Here is a 19,748-nt window from a genome sequence, read left to right as displayed (position 1 = left end):
CAGCACCTAGGGAAACCTAGCCAACTTGTACATTTTTGAAAACTAGGCACTTATGGGTATCGGGGGTTGGCTGACTTGCATGGCTCTCGACAAGTTTTTCTACCCAGAATCCCTTGCAAACCTCAAACTTTGACTTAAAAACACATTTTCCTCAACTTTCTGTGATGGAAAGTTCTGAAATCTGCAGAGAGCCATAAACTCCCTTCCATCCAGCATTCCCCGAGGTCTCCTGATAAAAACTGTACCTCACTTGTGTGGGTAGACATAGTGCTTACAACAGAAAACAACCCAAAATGTATTGTGGAGACATTAAAGCCCATATTTATACTTTTTTAGCACCGCATTTGTGTCATTTTTTGACGCAGAAACAGCGTAAACTTGCAAAATACAATTGTATTTTGTAAGTTTGCGCTGTTTTTGCGTCAAAAAGCGGTGCAAATGCGGCACTAAAAAAGTATAAATATGGGCCTAAAATTATATATCACAAAACAACCTGGTTTTGCAATAGAGGGCTCACCTGCATTTTTGGTCCCAGGCTTGACTGCCATCTGGAAAAACCTACCAAACCCAGACATTTCTGAAAACTAGATAGCTAGGAGAGTCCAGAAGGATGTAACTTGTGTGGATCCCCCAACGTTTTCTTACCCAGAATACCCTACAAACCTCAAAATTAGCTAAAATGTCACATTTTATACGTATTTCTGTGGGAGAAAGTTGTGGGATTACTGGGCCGGCACAAATGGCATACCACTCAGCATTCTCCCAGATCTCCCAATAAAAACGCTACCTCACTTGTGTGGGGGTGCCAAGTGCCCATGACAGGGAAGGGCCCAAAATGTATTGTGGCGATAACGATAACAATGGTAGGTGTACTAATTAGTCCTGTAGTCGGCAACCATGTAAGGAAACCTATCAAATCGAGATATTTCTGCAAAGTAGACATCAAATGGAGTCCAGGAAGGTGTCACTTGTGTGTATCCCCTAAAGTTTTCTTGCCCAGAATACCTTGCGAAGGTGAAATATTGAATAAAAACACTATTTTTCTTTGCATTGCTGTGAAGTAAACTACAGGAATATGTAGGGATCCACAAACCATCTATCACCCAGCATTCCCCCCTCGCCCCGATAAAAACGCTCCCTCACTTGCATGCCTGGGCCTAGTCCCTGCTATAGGAATGGATCACACTAGGGTCAACGAGAGTCCTTGCATGACAAAAATATGTTTTTTAGGCAAAGTTTGAGATTTGTAGGGGATTCTGGGTAAAGAAACCTGGTGAGAGCCATGCAAGTTATGCACCCTTGGACTCCCCTGGTTGTCTAGTTTTAAAAAATTTGCAGGTTTGCCTAGGTGCCGGCTGAGCTAGGGCCAAAAATCCACAGCTACCCATGACTAAAAAACAAGTAAGGAGTTCTTAGTAAGGGCCATCTAACCGCCACACATAAAAATCTGATACTGATTTGTTGAAGTTAATCCACCACTTATACTGGTTGGACAGAATAGATTTGACTGCATTTTTCCACCTATCAAGTGACTGCCTCCACCTTTCAAAACATTGCAGTACACTTGCCTAGTGAACCTTTACTAATGGCTCCCATGACAGCCACATAAGGCTCAGGAGGCATGTCTTACATGCACCTTTAGCACACTCTCTGTGCTAAATCCAACTCCTTACAGTTTGTGGATGCAAGTAGGGGGTGTGCGAGTATGCCCCCGAGGCATCATTCCTAGAACTGAGTGAGCATATCTATCTTTGAAACGAAGGAAAATATGTTGGAAAATTTACCGAAGTTCCCTAAAGAGAATGTCACAAACTATGAAGAACAGTTGTTTGACACACAGGGTAGTCTGTGAAAACGTAGCATATGTCCCATACACCGTTGTGTGTAGTGCTGAAACTGTAATGCCCTTATCGTGCAGCAAACTAAACATCACCTACTGAGTTCTGATGAAGGATGAACATGCCACGCAGGTCAAGCATTGACCCATATACCTGCCATTGTACTTCAGTTTCGGGGCTAGTGAGGGACTAATGGGTTTGAACCCATAAGTGAAGATGAAGTCATGGCATGTGTATCTTTATTACCTTTACTATCTGCCTTCTGCCTATGCAATATCCCTTGGAAAGTACACTTACCATAAGCTTTTTTAACCCGTTCATGTCTCTGTCCTCATCAGAGTTCTGACTGATTATGTTTAATTGCCAATTTAACCTATACTAATGCCTTTTATCCCTAGCTACTTGAAGCTCAAGAAAACATGTATTTCATGCGCCATCAGCTTACTTACTGCACTAAATCCTACTTTGTCTAGCTTGTGGGTGCAAGCTGGCGGTGTCCAAGTATTCCTTCATAGGCCTATTCCTTGAAATAAGCGAGCATACCTACGGTTGAAACTAAAGCAAAAATTCTGGGGAATACTACCTAAGTTCCCTAAAGTAACAAGCCAAACAAATGTCCTGGGTGACTCATTCACCGACACTTCTACTTTTGCTTTGACAGTATGAAAACTCAATTACTAACTTGTATCATGCCCATGTTGTTGAAGAAGTGTGCAGAACACTATGGGGGTCATTATGAACCTGGCTATCTTTTGACCGCCAGAATTAATGTGGCAGTATCACCTCCAACAGGCTGGTGGTGTATACCGCCGCATTACCACTCATACCGCCATGGCCGTATGAACTGGCGGGCCGGCGATATTCATCTCTGACCCAGAGGCCCACAGAGAAACGCTGGCGGCATTATGAGCCAGCTTAAGACCATGATTTCCCTGGCGTTAGCAACGCCACAAAAACCATGGCGGTAGGGTCTACCAGTGACAGGGAATTCCTTCCTTGTCACCGGTAGGTTGCTCCCCCACACCCCCAGCAAGCACCTAATCCCCACCCACTCCCCTATCCAAACTCACCCCACCCCACCATTCAAACACACACACATCCAATTCATTCACAAACACCCCCATGTCTCCATACACACATACAAACTCGCAGACATGACACCCATTCATGCACACGTAGACACGTACCTACCACGCAACTGCCCCACCCCCACAGCCATACACGCACACTCACACAAACACTCACATCCCCCCTCCCCTCACCTAATCTACAGTCACAGCGCCCCTCACCCCACACCCCCTTCTCGCATACATGTACACAGACACCCACACACAGCACACATACACCCATTCACCTACATTTCCATGCACGCATTCACTCAAACATACCAACACGCATTCTGGCACGCATTCATACAGACATACTCCCATGCATTCATACATGCGTTCACACAGACATTTAAACACCCATTAAGGTACGCATACACACTGACATGCAGACACACACTCACTTCAACTTTCCTATACGCATTCACACACGAGCATACAACCACTCACATACCACAACACTCACATTCCCACACACATGCATACACACAGGCAGACACCACACACTCACACAAAACACCCCCACCCTGCCACCCCCCTCCAAGTCGGATGCCTGACTTACCTTGTCCAGCCAGGAGGTTGTCTGGCAGGAAACGGGAAGGGGCACTGCCACCACCAGCAGCGCCCCACAAGCAGGACACCGCCAGACTGTACTAATGGCCTTAATGCGGCTGGTGGCATCCTACTGGCGAGGCAGTGCTGGTGGTAGCAGCGCATGGGCACCACCATCCACCAGCATGGCTACTGCAGGATTTCCCACCTTATTGTGGCGGAAATCCTGCAGTGTCCATATCATGACTGGTGGTCTTCTGGCACCCTTGGCATCGGCGGTATTCTTAGAATACCGCCGATATCATAATGATGGCCTATATCTTGCCTAATGATTGTTATCACATCTTGTATTAAAATTGCAGCCCCCAGGGAGAGCACACATCACTTAAAAAATGTTTGCTCCACAGGGGTTCGGTGAGTGTATATGAGGGATGACCCTCTGACAATTTCAAGGTTTTTCTTAAGTTTCTTTTTTTTATTAATTATAATCCACTGGGGGGGGGCGTGATTGTGCCCCTGGGGGAAAAACACATAAAGATATATAAAATTGCCCAGAAGGGCTGACCCTCCTTGCCTCATACCTGGTAGCCTAGTGGGACCTGGTGGGATTCCTGATTGCAGTGTGCCACAATCCACAATCAGGAATCTGTTTGGGAGAGGTATTGCTGGAAAGGGGACACCCTCCCTGTTAGACTTTTCATCCTTGGCCTGGTCTCGTTAACTTTTTGTCTCTGTTTCCCAGGTTGTTGATGTGTGCTGGACTCTGTTTTTGCTGTTTTTGTTACTCTGGGCACTTTACCACTGCTAACCAGAGCTAAAATGCAAGTGCTCCCATACAAAATGTGTATGTAATTGGTTCATCCATGATTGGCATATTTGATTTACTACTAAGTCCCCAGTACAGTGCACTAGAGGTGCCCAGGGCCTATAAATCAAATGCTACTAGTGGGCCTGGTGCACTGGTTGTGCCACCCACCTAAGTAGCTCTGTAATCATGACTCAGTCCTGCCTCTGCTGTGTCTGAGTGCGCAATTTTTAACTGTAAATTTGACTTCGCAAGTGTATCCACTTGCCAGGCCTAAACCTTCCCTTTTCTTACATGTAAGGCACCCCTAAGGCAGGCCCTAGGTCGCCCCAAGGGCAGGGTGCAGTGTATGGCTAAGGTAGGACATATAGTAATGTGTTTTATATGTTGTGACAGTGAAATAATGCTAAATTTGTTTTTCACTGTTGCAAGGCCTGTCCCCTCATAGGTTAACATGGGGGCTACCTTTAAATATGATTAAAGTGTAGATTCCCTTTGGGATCAGATAGTCATGTGGAGTTTGGGGTCTCTGAGCTCACAATTTAAAAATACATCTTTTAGTAAAGTTGATTTTAAGATTGTGTGTTTGAAAATTCTACTTTTAGAAAGTGAGCATTTTCTTGATTAAACCATTTCTGTGACTCTGCCTGTTTGTGGATTCCCTGTCTGGGTCAGTTTGACAGTTGGGGTGGCTTGCACCTCTCACTAAACAGTGACCCAAAGGGAGCTGGGGTGTAGTCTGCATTTCCTGATGAACCAGCTGTGCTATGAGGGAGGGGAGGAGTGGTCACTCACACCTGAAAGGGCTGTGCCTGCCCGCACATATTGCAGTCTCCAACCCCCTGGTGTGTGTCTGGGGCCTGGCCTGAGCAAGGCAGGAGTTCACAATCAAGAGAGACTTTCCTTTGAAGTGAGCCTAATTCAAAGGGCAAAATGGGTATTAGAAGGGCACCCAAAACCACAGACTTTATAACACTTCTGGAAACCAAGAAGAACCTCCGCCTAGCGAAGAGCTGAAGAGGTGAGGAAGCACAGCTGCCTTGCCTGTGACTGTGCTTTGTGGAGATATCCTGCAGTTGTTGCTTCTGCCTGTGCTAGAGGACAAAGACTGGACTTTGTGTGCCTTCCATCTTGTGAAGAACTCTCCAAGGGCTTGATTTAGAGCTTGCCCCCTGTTGTTTGAAGTCTCTACCAGCACTGGAGTCTCTGGAGAGACTCCTACTCTGCCATGTGGTGCCCATCCAGTTTCTGGGACCCTGAAAGGAGAAGCTGGGAGCCCAAGAGTGAGAAATCCATGCACACACCGCTGTACGGGAAAAAGTCGACGCAACTCTGTGGCTGAAAATCGTTGCTCGCCTGCAATGCGAACGGAAGATCGACGCCCGGAGCTGGGGAAATGATGCGCAGCATCCCTGACGGAGGCTGGTGAGATCGCAACCCGCACTGCGTGGTTTTCGGACCATCATGCGTCTGAATTTCTGACGCAAACACCGCTGGGCGTGTAGAAACAACGCAAAGTCTGCCCAGACCGAGAGTGCTGACCGGATCGAAGCATCGCTCTCCTGCAGAGAGAAGAATGACACACGCCGACCCGACTAAAGGAGAAACACGCAAGGTGTCACTCGTAAGTGAAATCGACGCATTGCAAGACCTTTTTGAAGCACACTTGCCCATGTGGAATTATTTTTGACGCACCCAAGGTACATTTTCACGCTAACAGTGTTAGCATTGTGTTTAAAATTACATGAAGACTCTTTTTGAATTCTTAGTGATACCTTGACTCGTGTATTGTGGATTTTTGTCGTTTTAGTCTTGTTTTGTTTAGATAAATATTTTCAATTTTTCTAAACCTGTGTTGTGTCATTTTGTAGTGTTTTCATTAAGATACTGTGTGTGTTGGTACAAATACTTTACTCCTAGCACTCTGAAGTTAAGCCTACTGCTCGTGCCAAGCTACCAAGGGGGTGAGCGGGGGATAGCTGAGGGTGATTCTCTTTACCCTGACTAGAGTGAGGGTCCTTGCTTGGACAGAGGGTAACCTGACTGCCAACCAAATACCCCATTGTTAACGCTCCCCTTTCCAGCAATGCCCCCAACAAACATGAGGGTCACCTAAAACCCCATCCGATACATAAGCAGAAGCAGATCTTACCTGCTTTTTCCGAGCCGGTCTGGTGGGAGATTGTGATGTCAGAGCACCTCACAGCGCACTGACCTCACAGTTAAGCAGGAGTAGAGTTGGGGAGACAGTGATTCCTAAGTTCCCCGGGGGGCTCTGGATCCTTCAGCTGGGCAAACCAGTGTGGTCAGGCTGACTTGTAGTTTGACAATGGTAGCTTGACTCTTAATGCCGAGCTGGTCTTCTTCTGGAGCTTTCTCACCACAGTTGCCAAAAAGTTCCCAAACATGCAGATCTTCTTCTGAAAGGTTTATTGAGAGTCAGAAAGAGTCCACAGCACCAGTCAAGGGTTCAGAAGCTCTGGTTTGCCTCTTGGGTGTCTGGGACTACAACTCCCACAATAAACCTGGTCAGTCCAAGGAAATTCCAAGAAAATGCAGATAAAGCTGGTCAGCTGGAGTTGATGTTGCAGGTAGCTTCTTCCAGAGCTTGAAGACAGCCAAAGTCCTTCCTATGTGGAGCCTGTAATGTGCAGTTGGTGTAGTTCTTTTAAGTGTAGTTCTCTGTTCAAGGGTCCAGCAGGGCAGTCCTTCTTCTTCAGCTGTTTCAGACAGGGATCTGAGAAGCTCCTGTAGATCTTCAATATTTATTCTACATTCTGGGCTGGTATTAGGGGTGGTACCCAAACCAATGGGGTAAAAGACGTCAACCTCTGGAATGACCACTTTCTGGGAAGTGTGGCATATTTTTACCCAGAATTCACAGTTCCTTCAAAAATCAAAATGAAGAAATTATTTATTTACAGTGCACGTCTGCCTGACCCAACCCACAGGTGTGGCTAGCTTTTCTCTAAAATCCCCTTCCAGCGGTTCTCCCAATCTAATTAGGGTGGTTCCCATCTGACTAGAGATTTAAGGAACTGGGCAAGGCAGGACTAGCTTTAAAATGACTCTAGACGCAACAGCAGTGCACAATGAAGTGCATTAAGTCCACTGGGGTCGCTAAACCTCCCTGCCTTATTATATACTAGGGATTTACAGAAGGGTGTCCTGGCCGATTGGAACTATACCAAACACCATACACTTTTAAGGACAGAGCACTGGCCATGAGCCTGCTTGGCAGAGCCCTTGCACTTTCTGAGTCATTAAGCACCAGTATCAGTCTAAACATGGGTATGACAAAGGTAAAACATATGTCTTTCCTACAGTTACAATTGCACTTTATCAGAATGGGAGCTACTATAAATTAATCTACCAACATGTCTAGGATCAATTGCATATTAAACAATAAAAACGATCTCAGATGAGTTATCAACAACATACCATCTCCTTTGGAAATTGATCAATATCAAAAATGGTCTATGTATTTGTATCCAATAAATGCGGGTTCCTCCACCTCTGCAATCATTATCGTGCTCAGATCCATAAACGACAGCACAAACCAATAACTTCCTTTTTTAGCTCTGTAAAATTAATGAAAATATCCAACAACAATCTGCCAAGAAAATGTGCTTCATGTTTAATTCTTATCTAAAATTATTGTGGCCAGAGAAACTACAAACAATGTCCATAATAAAGCTTGACGAACTGTTAATGAATTTAGGGCCTGATTTAGGTCATGGCGGTTGCACAGCCAAGCCGCACCAGTGGCGGAATCAAAAGACTGTCAAGTCAATGGTGTTCTGCCCCCCATATTTTGATGTTGCAGCTCTGTAAGTGGTTGACTGGAGACGGTTCGCTGACAGAGGGAGGACATTGAGAGTCCTAATGAACAGTGGACAATGGCAGTGAATAGAGATAAGTGACACACACACTGTACCTTTGCCATATGTGTCTTCCTGGATCACACACAACACAACACACCACATACACACTATTACGTATTGCCATTCCATCACAACACAAAACGTACATGCTGCAAACAAACATTGATGGATATCCACAACACAACATACATTCACCATTGACACTCATTGACGATCTCTGACCCTGGTTCCCAGGCAGGTTGCTCCCCTCACCGCCACGCAGCCCTCAGTGTGACCGCTCTCGCTGCCGTGCCCTGACTGCCTGTGCCTGCCTTCTGTGACCGAGCGCCAGTGCCCTCTGATTTTGTGCCCCGAGTGCCTGTGTCCGCTTCTTTTATTCTGTACCCCGAGTGCCTGTGTCCCTGGTATTGTTGCCCTGATTTGTTCTCCCTTACTTTTGTTGCCCTGACTGTGCTCCCTTTTACTTTCTGTTCCCTCGTCTCGCCTCATCACCCCCTCGCCGCCCGTTTTCCCGCCGCTGCGTCCCGGTAGCTCCGCCCCCTTGCACCCCATTGGCCGCCCGCTCCCACCTGCTCCTCCCTCCCTCTTCCCCTCATATGGAGGCCGCGCAGCGGTAGAGAGAGCGACCTCTGACCCTGGTTCCCAGGCAGGTCGCTCCCCTCACCGCCACGCAGCCCCCAGTGTGACCGCTCTCGCTGCCGTGCCCTGACTGCCTGTGCCTGCCTTCTGTGACCGAGCGCCAGTGTCCTCTGATTTTGTGCCCCGAGTGCCTGTGTCCGCTTCTTTTATTCTGTACCCCGAGTGCCTGTGTCCCTGGTATTGTTGCCCTGATTTGTTCTCCCTTACTTTTGTTGCCCTGACTGTGCTCCCTTTTACTTTCTGTTCCCTCGTCTCGCCTCGTCACCCCCTCGCCGCCCGTTTTCCCGCCGCCGCGTCCCGGTAGCTCCGCCCCCTTGCACCCCATTGGCCCCCCGCTCCCACTTCCCAGCTGCTCCTCCCTCCCTCTTCCCCTCATATGAAGGCCGCGCAGCGGTAGAAAGAGCGACCTCTGACCATGGTTCCCAGGCAGGTCGCTCCCCTCACCGCCACGCAGCCCCAAGTGTGACCGCTCTCGCTGCCGTGCCCTGACTGCCTGTGCCTGTCTTCTGTGACCGAGCGCCAGTGTCCTCTGATTTTGTGCCCCGAGTGCCTGTGTCCGCTTCTTTTATTCTGTGCCCCGAGTGCCTGTGTCCCTGGTATTGTTGCCCTGATTTGTTCTCCCTTACTTTTGTTGCCCTGACTGTGCTCCCTTTTACTTTCTGTTCCCTCGTCTCGCCACCCCCTCGCCGCCCGTTTTCCCGCCGCTGCGTCCCGGTAGCTCCGCCCCCTTGGACCCCATTGGCCACCCCGCTCCCACCTCCCAGCTGCTTCTCCCTCCCTCTTCCCCTCATATGGAGGCCGCGCGCAGCGGCCGCGCCAAAGGCAAGTCCGTCTGCGCCCGTCTGCGCCTGGACCGTGCCCAGCGCCAGACCCCCTGGCCCCCGCCACTGCCAGCCTACCCACCGGACCTACGACGCCGCCACCCTCCTCGCACTCAACACCAGCCGGATCCCCGGGTGCTGCCGAGCTGCCCCAAGACGCACCCACGGACCCTTCGCCTGCCAATCCTGCAAGTTCTCCTGCACCCGGACCCGCACCCGTCAAGCCAAGCACCAGCAGCAACCACCTGAAGTGCATCCTGCTCAACACCCGCTCCATCCACAGACACGCCGTGGAACTCTGGAACCTGCTCGACACCACATCTCCAGACGTCGCCTTCCTCACAGAAACCTGGATGAACGCCTCCTCAGCGCCCGACATCGCCATCGCCATCCCGGACGGATACAAGATCACCCGGAGGGACCGCGTCAACCAGACAGGAGGAGGCATCGCCATCGTCCACAAGAACACCATCCGCATCACGACCAACTCCGATGACACCCTCACAGCCGCCGAACATCTTCACTTCCAGATACACACCGACCCCAAAACCACACTCAGAGGCATCCTCATCTGCAGACCCCCAGGACCCCGCACACAATTCAGCGAAGACATCGCAGACTTCATCAGCCCACACGCCCTCCCCTCCGCTGACTACATCCTCCTAGGGGACCTCAACTTCCACCTGGAGAACAACAACGACAACAACACCACCACCCTGCTGGACAACCTCGCCAACCTCGGACTCAAGCAACTGGTGAACACCCCCACCCACTACGCCGGACACACGCTTGACCCAGTCTTCTCCTCCAGCAAGTACATCTCCTTCAGCCACTCCACCGGACTCCACTGGACAGACCACAGCTGCGTCCACTTCAGCTTCAGAAAAACCACGACTCACCACCACCCACAACAGGCTCCCCGCAGGAGCTGGAACAAGATCACCACCGACCAGCTCTCCACTTCACTGAGCCAGAACCCTCCCGCCAGCTCAGCGGACCCCAACCAAGCAGCCAACAACCTCACACAGTGGATCGCCAACTGCGCTGACAACCTCGCACCTCTGAAAACCCATCCCATCAGGCCCAACAGCAAGAAAGCCTCCTGGTTCAACAACGACCTCAGGAACTCCAAGAAGAACTGCCGCACCCTCGAGAAAGCCTGGCGTAAAAACCCGACTACAGACAACATGACCGCCCTCAAGCACGCCTCCCGCAAACACCACCAGCTGATCCACACCACCAAGAAGACAGCATTCAAAGAACGACTAGACAACAACGCACACAACAGCAAGGAACTCTTCAGCATCGTCAAAGAGCTCTCAAACCCCAGCGCCGGAAACAACGACATCACTCCCTCACAAGACCTCTGCGAGTCACTCGCCTCGTTCTTTCACCGCAAGATCGCCGACATACACAACAGCTTCAGCGCACAGAGCACGCACCCAACCACCAAACCGACGCCCCCCAACACCACCCTCCGCGCCTGGACCCCGGTCAGCACCGAAGACACCATCCATACGATGAACACCATCCATTCCGGATCACCAACCGACCCATGCCCCCACCACGTCTTCAACAAGGCCGACTCCGTCATCGCACCCCATCTCCGGGACATCATCAACTGCTCCTTCAACACCGCCACCTTCCCGGAGAGCTGGAAGCATGCCGAACTCAGCGCCCTCCTGAAGAAACCATCAGCAGACCCCACCGACCTCAAGAACTACCGCCCCATCTCGCTCCTCCCGTTTCCGGCCAAAGTCATCGAGAAGACCGTCAGCAGACAGCTAGCCGCCTTCCTCGAGACTAATGGATCCCTCGACCACTCGCAGTCCGGCTTCCGAGCCAACCACAGCACCGAGACCGCCCTCATCGCAGCCACTGACGACATCCTCATCCAACAGCGGCCCTCATCCTCCTGGACCTCTCCGCAGCGTTCGACACTGTCTGCCACCGCACCCTAGTGCAGCACCTCAGCAACATCGGAATCCAAGAGAAGGCACTAGAGTGGATCATCTCGTTCCTCGCCGGAAGAACCCAGAGAGTCCGCCTCCCCCGTTCAGATCCGAGGCCACCGAAGTCATCTGCGGCGTACCACAAGGATCATCACTCAGCCCCACCCTCTTCAACGTCTACATGAGCCCCCTCGCAGCCATCGCACGCCAACACAACCTCAACATCATCTCCTACGCCGACGACACCCAGCTGACCCTCTCCCTCACCAACGACCCAGCCACTGCCAGAACCAACCTGCACGAAGGGATGAAAGACGTAGCCGAGTGGATGATGAACAGCCGCCTGAAACTGAACTCAGACAAGACGGAAGTCCTCATCCTTGGATCATCACCCTCTGCCTGGGATGACTCCTGGTGGCCCCCTGCCCTGGGCAGCGCACCCAAACCAACGGACCACGCACGCAACCTGGGCTTCATCCTGGACTCCTCCCTCTCGATGACCAGACAAGTCAACGCCGTCTCATCATCATGCTTCAACATCCTACGCATGCTCCGAAAGATCTTCCGATGGATCCCCACCGAAACCAGGAAGACGGTCACCCAGGCACTCGTCACCAGCCGACTGGACTACGGTAACACCCTCTACACCGGAACCACGGCCAAACTACAGAAAAGACTCCAACGCATCCAGAACGCCTCCGCACGCCTCATCCTTGACATCCCCCGACACAGCCACATCTCCGGACACCTGAGAGACCTGCACTGGCTCCCCGTCAGCAAGAGAATCACGTTCCGTCTCCTCACCCAGGCACACAAGGCCCTCCACGACCTGGGCCCCAGGTACCTCAACAACCGCCTGACCTTCTACACTCCCACCCGCCAGCTACGATCGACCAGCCACGCCCTCGCCGCCGTGCCACGCATTAGAAAAGCCACCATGGGAGGAAGATCCTTCTCCTACCTGGCAGCCAAGACTTGGAACTCCCTCCCCATCTACCTCCGTCTGATCCAAGACCACCTCTCCTTCAGGAAGCAACTCAAGATCTGGCTGTTCGAGCAGTAGCGGTTCCCCCTCCCCCAGCGCCTTGAGACCCTCCGGGTGAGTAGCGCGCTTTACAAATTTCTTGATTGATTGATTGATTGACACTGCACCCACACACAACACAACTACATTCACCTACACAAACACACTCACACACAAGCACAACTACACACATCACGAAAATGACAACTACACAACATCACTGACCTGAATGTTACACGCAGCAACACAACACACAACACAGCATACACAACAACATCACAGCCATATGCATGTGCCACACATACTGACACAACCACAGCATCCACTCCAGCTACCTCCCCCTGACCCAGCTGATTTCATTGCATGCACACACACACATATACTGACTCACTCACACAATGTGCAGCACAATATGACAAGTACAGGTCCCCTGGCAATGTGTACACATGGACACGGTTGACAGGTGTGAATGACCCATCACTGTGGTGCCAGCATTCATTTGTCAATGAATACCGGCACCCTAATGACAGTTGTGTGTGTGTGTGAGATATGTGTTGTGTACCAGTGTACCCCGTCTGTGTCTGACCCCCTCATGTCCCCGACATATGCATGTCACAGTAATATAATAAAAAGTACTGTGACATGTATAAGCCTGCAGTGGTCCTGATCTCCCATGCAGTGCCTACCCAACATACCCTGGCAATGCAGTATTCCTACCTTCGAGTCTGGCAACAGGGTGTGTGTTTTCTCCAGGGTCACAGCAGTGACAGCAGGTGTAGCCCAGTTGTGACTATTCAAAGACAGGGGTGGAATGGGGAAATAAAGGTGAGTTTTCACCCCTTTTTACCCCCAATCTGCCAACTCAGACATGAAGGTCGGACTGCCACCTTTTTCTTGGTGGCAAGGCACATCCAAATCTGCACAGCAGAAAGGGGGGCTAGGGTCCCACCAGCATCCCATTTCCCACTGACACCATTGGCGCGGGCGGTATTTCTTGGCGGAGATGGCAGTTCGAATGCGGGCTTTTGTCTATGGGACCACCAACTTCTAAATGCACCAGGAGAACCATCACGGTGGTGGACGGGTTCCCAGTCAAAAAGTTGAGGGCATGACTATTATCGCCAAAATCTAAATCAGGCCGTTAGTTTCTCATGAGTGAGACACCTTGTTGTGCATGCTTGGATATATTTCTTGAGTTTCCAAAATGATTCTTTTGTTTCCTGTATGCCGACCTTTCTGTCTCAAAATACTGAGGGGCAGATTTAAAAGCCCTTTGCGCCTCCTTGCCCCACATTAGCATCATTTTATATGGCGCTAATGTGGCCCAAAGAGGCCAAAATCGCCTCGCCAAATTTAGGAAGTGGCATAATGCATGCATTGCGCCATTTGGTTACCCTTTGCACTAGATTATGCCTGCACCGGGCATAATGTATGCAAAGAGGATGTTCCCCTGTTAGGGGGACTGAAAAATGGCGCAAAGAAATCTAAGAGATTGACTCTACTCTTGCTTTCCAATTGATATCTATTTTCAACAATATTGCTTTCTAAATCACACCCCCGGGGGTCCATCTACAGACTCATGAATGCACACAGCACGTGCCCATGCATGAAACTGAAAGTAATTTTCTGTTCCTATAATACGCCCATTTCCAAGAAATCACTGAACCAGTAGCAGCAGCAGGTGAGTGGGCTGAAATATCCACAGCAGTCCTCGCAGTAGACCTCCAGAGACAGCTACTGTACAGTTAGTAGTTGACGCCAGGTTCCTTTCTGTGATGGTCGATGTAAGTCTGGCCACAGACCCGAAGTGCATCACTTTCCTCTGGTAAGTGCACTGCTTATATGCCTCTCATTTAGTAAGGTTCTGGTTTGTCGTTTTGCTTCCCCAGCCCGGTGCATTACTCACCAAACTCAAGCTCATCTCCAGCAAAGCCGAGAATAAGATTTCACAAGGGGGTTAAAAAAAAATTGACAACTCCTTCCTAATAATGTACATTGATTTATTCATTGTGATTCATTGCAGACCCGGTGATATTGAGAAAGGTTACAAGCAGAGAAGTAGAGTGCGGTACATTTTATTGATAGTTGTTGTTAGACTTTTCATCCTTGACGTAGACTCCCTTAACTTTTTGCCTCTGTTTCCCAGGTTGTTGATGTGTGCTGGACTCTGATTTTACTGTTTTTGGTACTCTGGGCACTTTACCACTGCTAACCAGTGCTAAAGTGCAAGAGCTCCTTTACAAAATGTATATGTAATTGGCTTATCCATGATCGGCATATTTGCTTTACTAGTAAGTCCCTAGTAAAGTGCACTGGAGGTGCTGGGGCCTGTAAATCAAATGCTACTAGTGGGCCTGCAGCACTGGTTGTGCCACCCACATAAGTAGCTCTGTAATCATGTCTCAGACCTGCCACTGCAGTGTCTGTGTGTGCAGTTTTAACAGTAAATTCGTCTTGGCAAGTATACCCACTTGCCAGGCCTAAACCTTCCCTTTTCTTACATGTCAGACACCCCTAAGGTAGGCCCCAGGTAGCCCCAAGGGCAAGGTGTAGTGTATGGTTAAGGTAGTACATATAGTAATGTCTTTTATATGTCCTGACAGTGAAATATTGCTCAATCCGTTTTTCACTGTTGCAAGGCCTGTCCCTCTCATAGGTTAACATGGGGGCTACTTTTAAATCTGATTAAAGTGTAGATTCCATGTGGGAGCGGATGGGCATGTGGAGTTTGGGGTCTCTGAGCTCACAATTTAAAAATACATCTTTTAGTAAAGTTGATTTTAAGATTGTGTGTTTTAAAATGCCACTTTTAGAAAGTGGGCATTTTCTTGCTTATACCATTTCTGTGACTCTGCCTGTTTGTGGATTCCCTGTCTGTGTCAGTTTGACGGTTGGGCCAGTTGCACCTCACACTAGACAGTGACACAAAGGGATTTTGGGTGTAGCCTGCATATACGGATGAGCCATCTGTGCTAGGAGGGAGGGGAGGAGTGGTCACTCACACCTGAAAGGGCTGAGCCTGCCCTCACACAATGCAGTCTCCAACCCCCTGGTGAGTGTCTGGGGCCTGGCCTGGGCAAGGCAGGATTTCACATTCAAAAGAGACTTTACTTTGAAGTAGGCCTACTTCAAAGGAGAAATTAGGTATAAGAAGGGCACCCAAAACCACAGACTTTAGAAACACTTCTGGAAACAAGAGGAACCTCTGCCTGGAGAAGAGCTGAAGAGCTGAGGAAGAAGAGCTGCTCTGCCTGTGACTGTGCTTTTTGGAGCTATCCTGCAGTTGCTGCTTCTGCCAGAGTAAGAGAGCAAAGACTGGACTTTGTGTGCCTTCCATCTTGAGAAGAAATCTCCAAGGGCTTGATTTAGAGCTTGCCTCCTGTTGTTTGAAGTCTCAGGGACAGCAAAGACTTCTCTCTGCCAGCACCTGGAGTCTCTGGAGAGACTCCTACTCTGCCCTGTGGTGCCCATCCAGATCCTGGGACGCTGAAAGGTGAAGCTGGCAGCCTAAGGGGAAGAAATCACGCACAGAGCGCCGTGCAGGGAAAAGATCGACGCAACTCCGATTTGCGGCTGAAGAAATGACACGCCGCCGGCTCTGTGGCTGAGAATCGATGCTCTCCGGAAACACGATTGAAGAATCGACGCACGGAGCAAGAGAAACGATGCGCATCATCGCTGACAGAGGCTGGGAGATCGCAACCCGTGCTGCATGGTTTTCGGATCATTGTGGGGCTGGATTTCTGACGCGAATCATGGTTGTGCGTGCAAAAACAACACAAGGCCTGCCTGGACCCGTGTTCGGACCGAATCGACGCATCGCTCTCCTGCGGAGAGAAGAACCAACACATGCCGACTCAACAGAAGGGGGAAACGACGCAAGGTCTCGCTCATGAGTGCTATCGACGCATCGCAAGCCCTTTTTGACGCACACCCATCCGTGCAGGTTATTTTTGACACGCACCAGGTACATTTTCACTCTAGCAGTGCTAGCGTGTGTTTAAAACTACTTAAAGACTCTTTTTGATTTTTAATTGATAACTTGACTTGTGTAGTGTGGATTTTTTGTCGTTTTGGTCTTGTTTTGGTTAGATAATATTTCCTATTTTTCTAAACCTGTGTTGTGTCATTTTGTAGCGTTTTCATTAAGTTACTGTGTGTGTTTTGGTACAAATACTTTACACCTAGCACTCTCAAGTTAAGCCTACTGCTCTGCCAAGCTACCAAGGGGGTAAGCAGGGGTTAGCTGAGGGTGATTCTCTTTTGCCCTGACTAGAGTGAGGGTCCTTGCTTGAACGGGGGGTAACCTGACTGTCAACCAAAGACCCCATTTCTAACAGTTGCGCTGAAATTGAGCTGCCCTAGGATTGAATTTGCAGCGTATGCAGCAAGCGGAAATAAAGAAGTGGCTGGTAAATAGGTCATGAGAGTTAAGTTAAAGGTGTGTGAATGCTGAATAGCAGCATCTGGGCATCTGGTGAGGCATAATAGAGCTGTATTGCACAACATATCCAAGGGTGCTGGGCTCGTGTATTCCAGCTGAAGGTAACTATAAGTTAGATCAGGGATACTGAAAGTACAGCCACATGCGGCCCTCCAAACCTTTAATTGCAGCCCCCTGGTGAACAGCAGGACAGGGGTGCTGTTAACTTCACAGAGAAAGAACATTCAGAAAGCTGTAAAACAGTAATTATTTATTTACACATTAACTAAAGTATTGGTAATAGAATGTTGGTGGCAGACAGACGTAACTTGAAGGCACAGTTTGTTGTCCGCATCTGCTTCGCATCCCCCTACACCCACATTTCATCACCCTGACCCTTGCCCTGCTGGCATAGGGGCGCTCTCGGGCATGTCACAGATGGTACTTTGTGGCCCATGGGGATAGGTTTGTTAATACTTATGAGTTAGATGTTAAACTCTTGTTGGGCAATCAAGGCTGAGACTACTCTCAGGAGCATGACCCTTATGGTAGCACTGTCCATCAGCAGGAGGGAATGAGGAAAGCTGCTGATTTACAGATTACAAAAGACAAACATGCCCCTGGAGGAATAATTTGCATTCCAATTAATATTATTGTCTAATAGTCACATAAGGATCCAACAGCAAACCATCAGTAAATTGTACACGTAATAAATTGGCAGCGTATTGTTGTAAGCAAAAATAAATGTATTTTATGTGTACCAAAATACATCAATATTACAGCATACATTTTTGAGACAATCAAATTATACAGTAACATGTCTGTACAATCTCTCTAGCACAACCCATAATCCATATATCGATACAATCCATGGAGCAGAAGAAGTGCCCTGCCCTGACCATACATGTAGAAAACTACACAGTCCTAAAGGAGTTTCGTCCTTGTATTTCGAATATTCAAGAAGGACTGAGACCACACATGTAAATGTCTGTCAGAGAGAGCACACTGTCGACGTTTCTGTCACCCTTGGCCAAAAGGTCCACAAGCCCATCCTCAGTATTCAGTGGACCCGCAGGCTGGAGCATAAATCAGTGTTGCCTATTCAATCGTGCGTGTGGAGTCAAGGTTTTTGGCCTCTTAGAACACGTTTGCAGGAGTGCTGGCCATATACAAACAGTTGCTTTGGGGCCAATATTGAGGTCGATTTCTGATAAGATTTCATTATTTTTCAACAGTGAGTCCTGAGGATGGTCTTGTTCCTCTTGTCTCAAAAGAGTTTTAAGATCTTGCTCTGGGATGCAGCAGCAATTTCCCAAAAGAAGCTCATTTTTGGCAATGGGTTGATATGCGATTGAAGTTTAAGTCTTGTGTCCAGGAAAGCTCCTAGAGATTTTGCGCTGTCATCAATGGTGGGTTTACTTTTTAGCATATTAAGGATATTAGGTGTGTCATGGTCAAGTAATGTGATTCTTTTTTCGTCAGGGAGATTTGAAAGCGGGTGAACAGAGTAGCCTTCTGCAGATTCTTGAAATCAGTGCAGAAACTGCCTCGTTATTCGTGGACCTGCATCAAAGCGTCAAGTTAGTGCAATTGAAGGAACACCAACTCCAGGACATAGCCCGGGTACTGAAGGAGAGCTGCCGTGACAAGGTACACCTATAACCCCTCCACAAGCATGGGGATTTTAAACCTTATGTTGTCTGCTTAAATGAATTAAACCGTCCAGAATTGGCAAAATATAAAACATGTGTTTCGACAGTTGTAATATGTGCTGCATATTTTTGTGTAGGAAATAACATTTTTTAACTAGCACAGCTATGTTAACTTATCTGCAACTTTTTTTATGTATAATAAAACTAATTTGCCAATTTTTCTGCTGTGCTTCCTTAATTTTACTATCTGCCTTACCTTTAAGATTAGTAAAAGAAGAACCATGAGGTGAACACGCAGCATGCTAGCTAGCATTTGACTGGTCACTCTGTCTCTTGAGTGTGCAGTCTCTAAAGTGCCACATGTTGTGGAACTTTCTAAGTTGTGTGTCAATACCAGTACTATATGAAATGCTTTCTTATTGGAGAATGATCTAGACCGGCGGTTCTGAACCTGTCGTCCCAGGACCCATGGGGTCCACAATGCCTAAATAGGGAGTCCATGACCACTTAGGAAATTAAATAATATCAATAGATTAATAAAGTGTATATACATTTGGATTTGTATATGTTTGTTTATGAATTAAACAAAATATTTCATAATGTGTGTATTTGATAAATACGTGCTTACGTATTTTTGTGTACTGTTTTGCAGTTCAAATTATGGCAGTTGCTTAAGCTGGGGACAACAGATTCCGATATTGGCTCCCTAAATTCCAATGATGACTCAGTGGCGGTCCCCCGCTTCCAGTAATGATTAAGTGGGGGTTCACAGAAGTTAAAGGGTTAAAAACCATTGATCTAGACATTTTAGTCTCCTTGACGCCTGTTCACATCAGAAAAAGCAGGTTAAGGCGAAGGGCCCGACCCTATATAAGTAGTAATGATTTGTCACAGTGCTGACTGCTGGACAGAACAACTGTCACCTTTTTGCTTTGAGCTACACGTTATGGTACATATCAGGATTCTCATAGTGGGTCTACCAAAAAGCCACTTTTTAAGTAAGTGGCTTAGTGTGACCATGGGTTAAATATGGACAGCCCACTTCATTGTCA

General features: G+C 48.5%; 1 protein-coding gene across 1 annotated transcript in view; it reads left to right on the top strand.

The window, feature by feature from the left end:
- LOC138283590 (golgin subfamily A member 4-like) overlaps nucleotides 1–19,748 on the top strand; it is a 182,872-nt gene that overhangs the window by 138,482 nt on the left and 24,642 nt on the right. The window contains exon 10 of the mRNA XM_069221529.1: nucleotides 18,527–18,694. Within this exon, the coding sequence (XP_069077630.1) occupies nucleotides 18,527–18,694 (168 nt within the window). The remainder of the gene's footprint in view (nucleotides 1–18,526; nucleotides 18,695–19,748) is intronic.

Source organism: Pleurodeles waltl, chromosome 3_1 (assembly GCF_031143425.1).
Source record: "Pleurodeles waltl isolate 20211129_DDA chromosome 3_1, aPleWal1.hap1.20221129, whole genome shotgun sequence".
NCBI classification, from domain to species: Eukaryota; Metazoa; Chordata; class Amphibia; order Caudata; family Salamandridae; genus Pleurodeles; species Pleurodeles waltl.
Note: the sequence above shows the minus strand (reverse complement) of the source record. Positions and strands in the feature narration are given on the sequence as shown.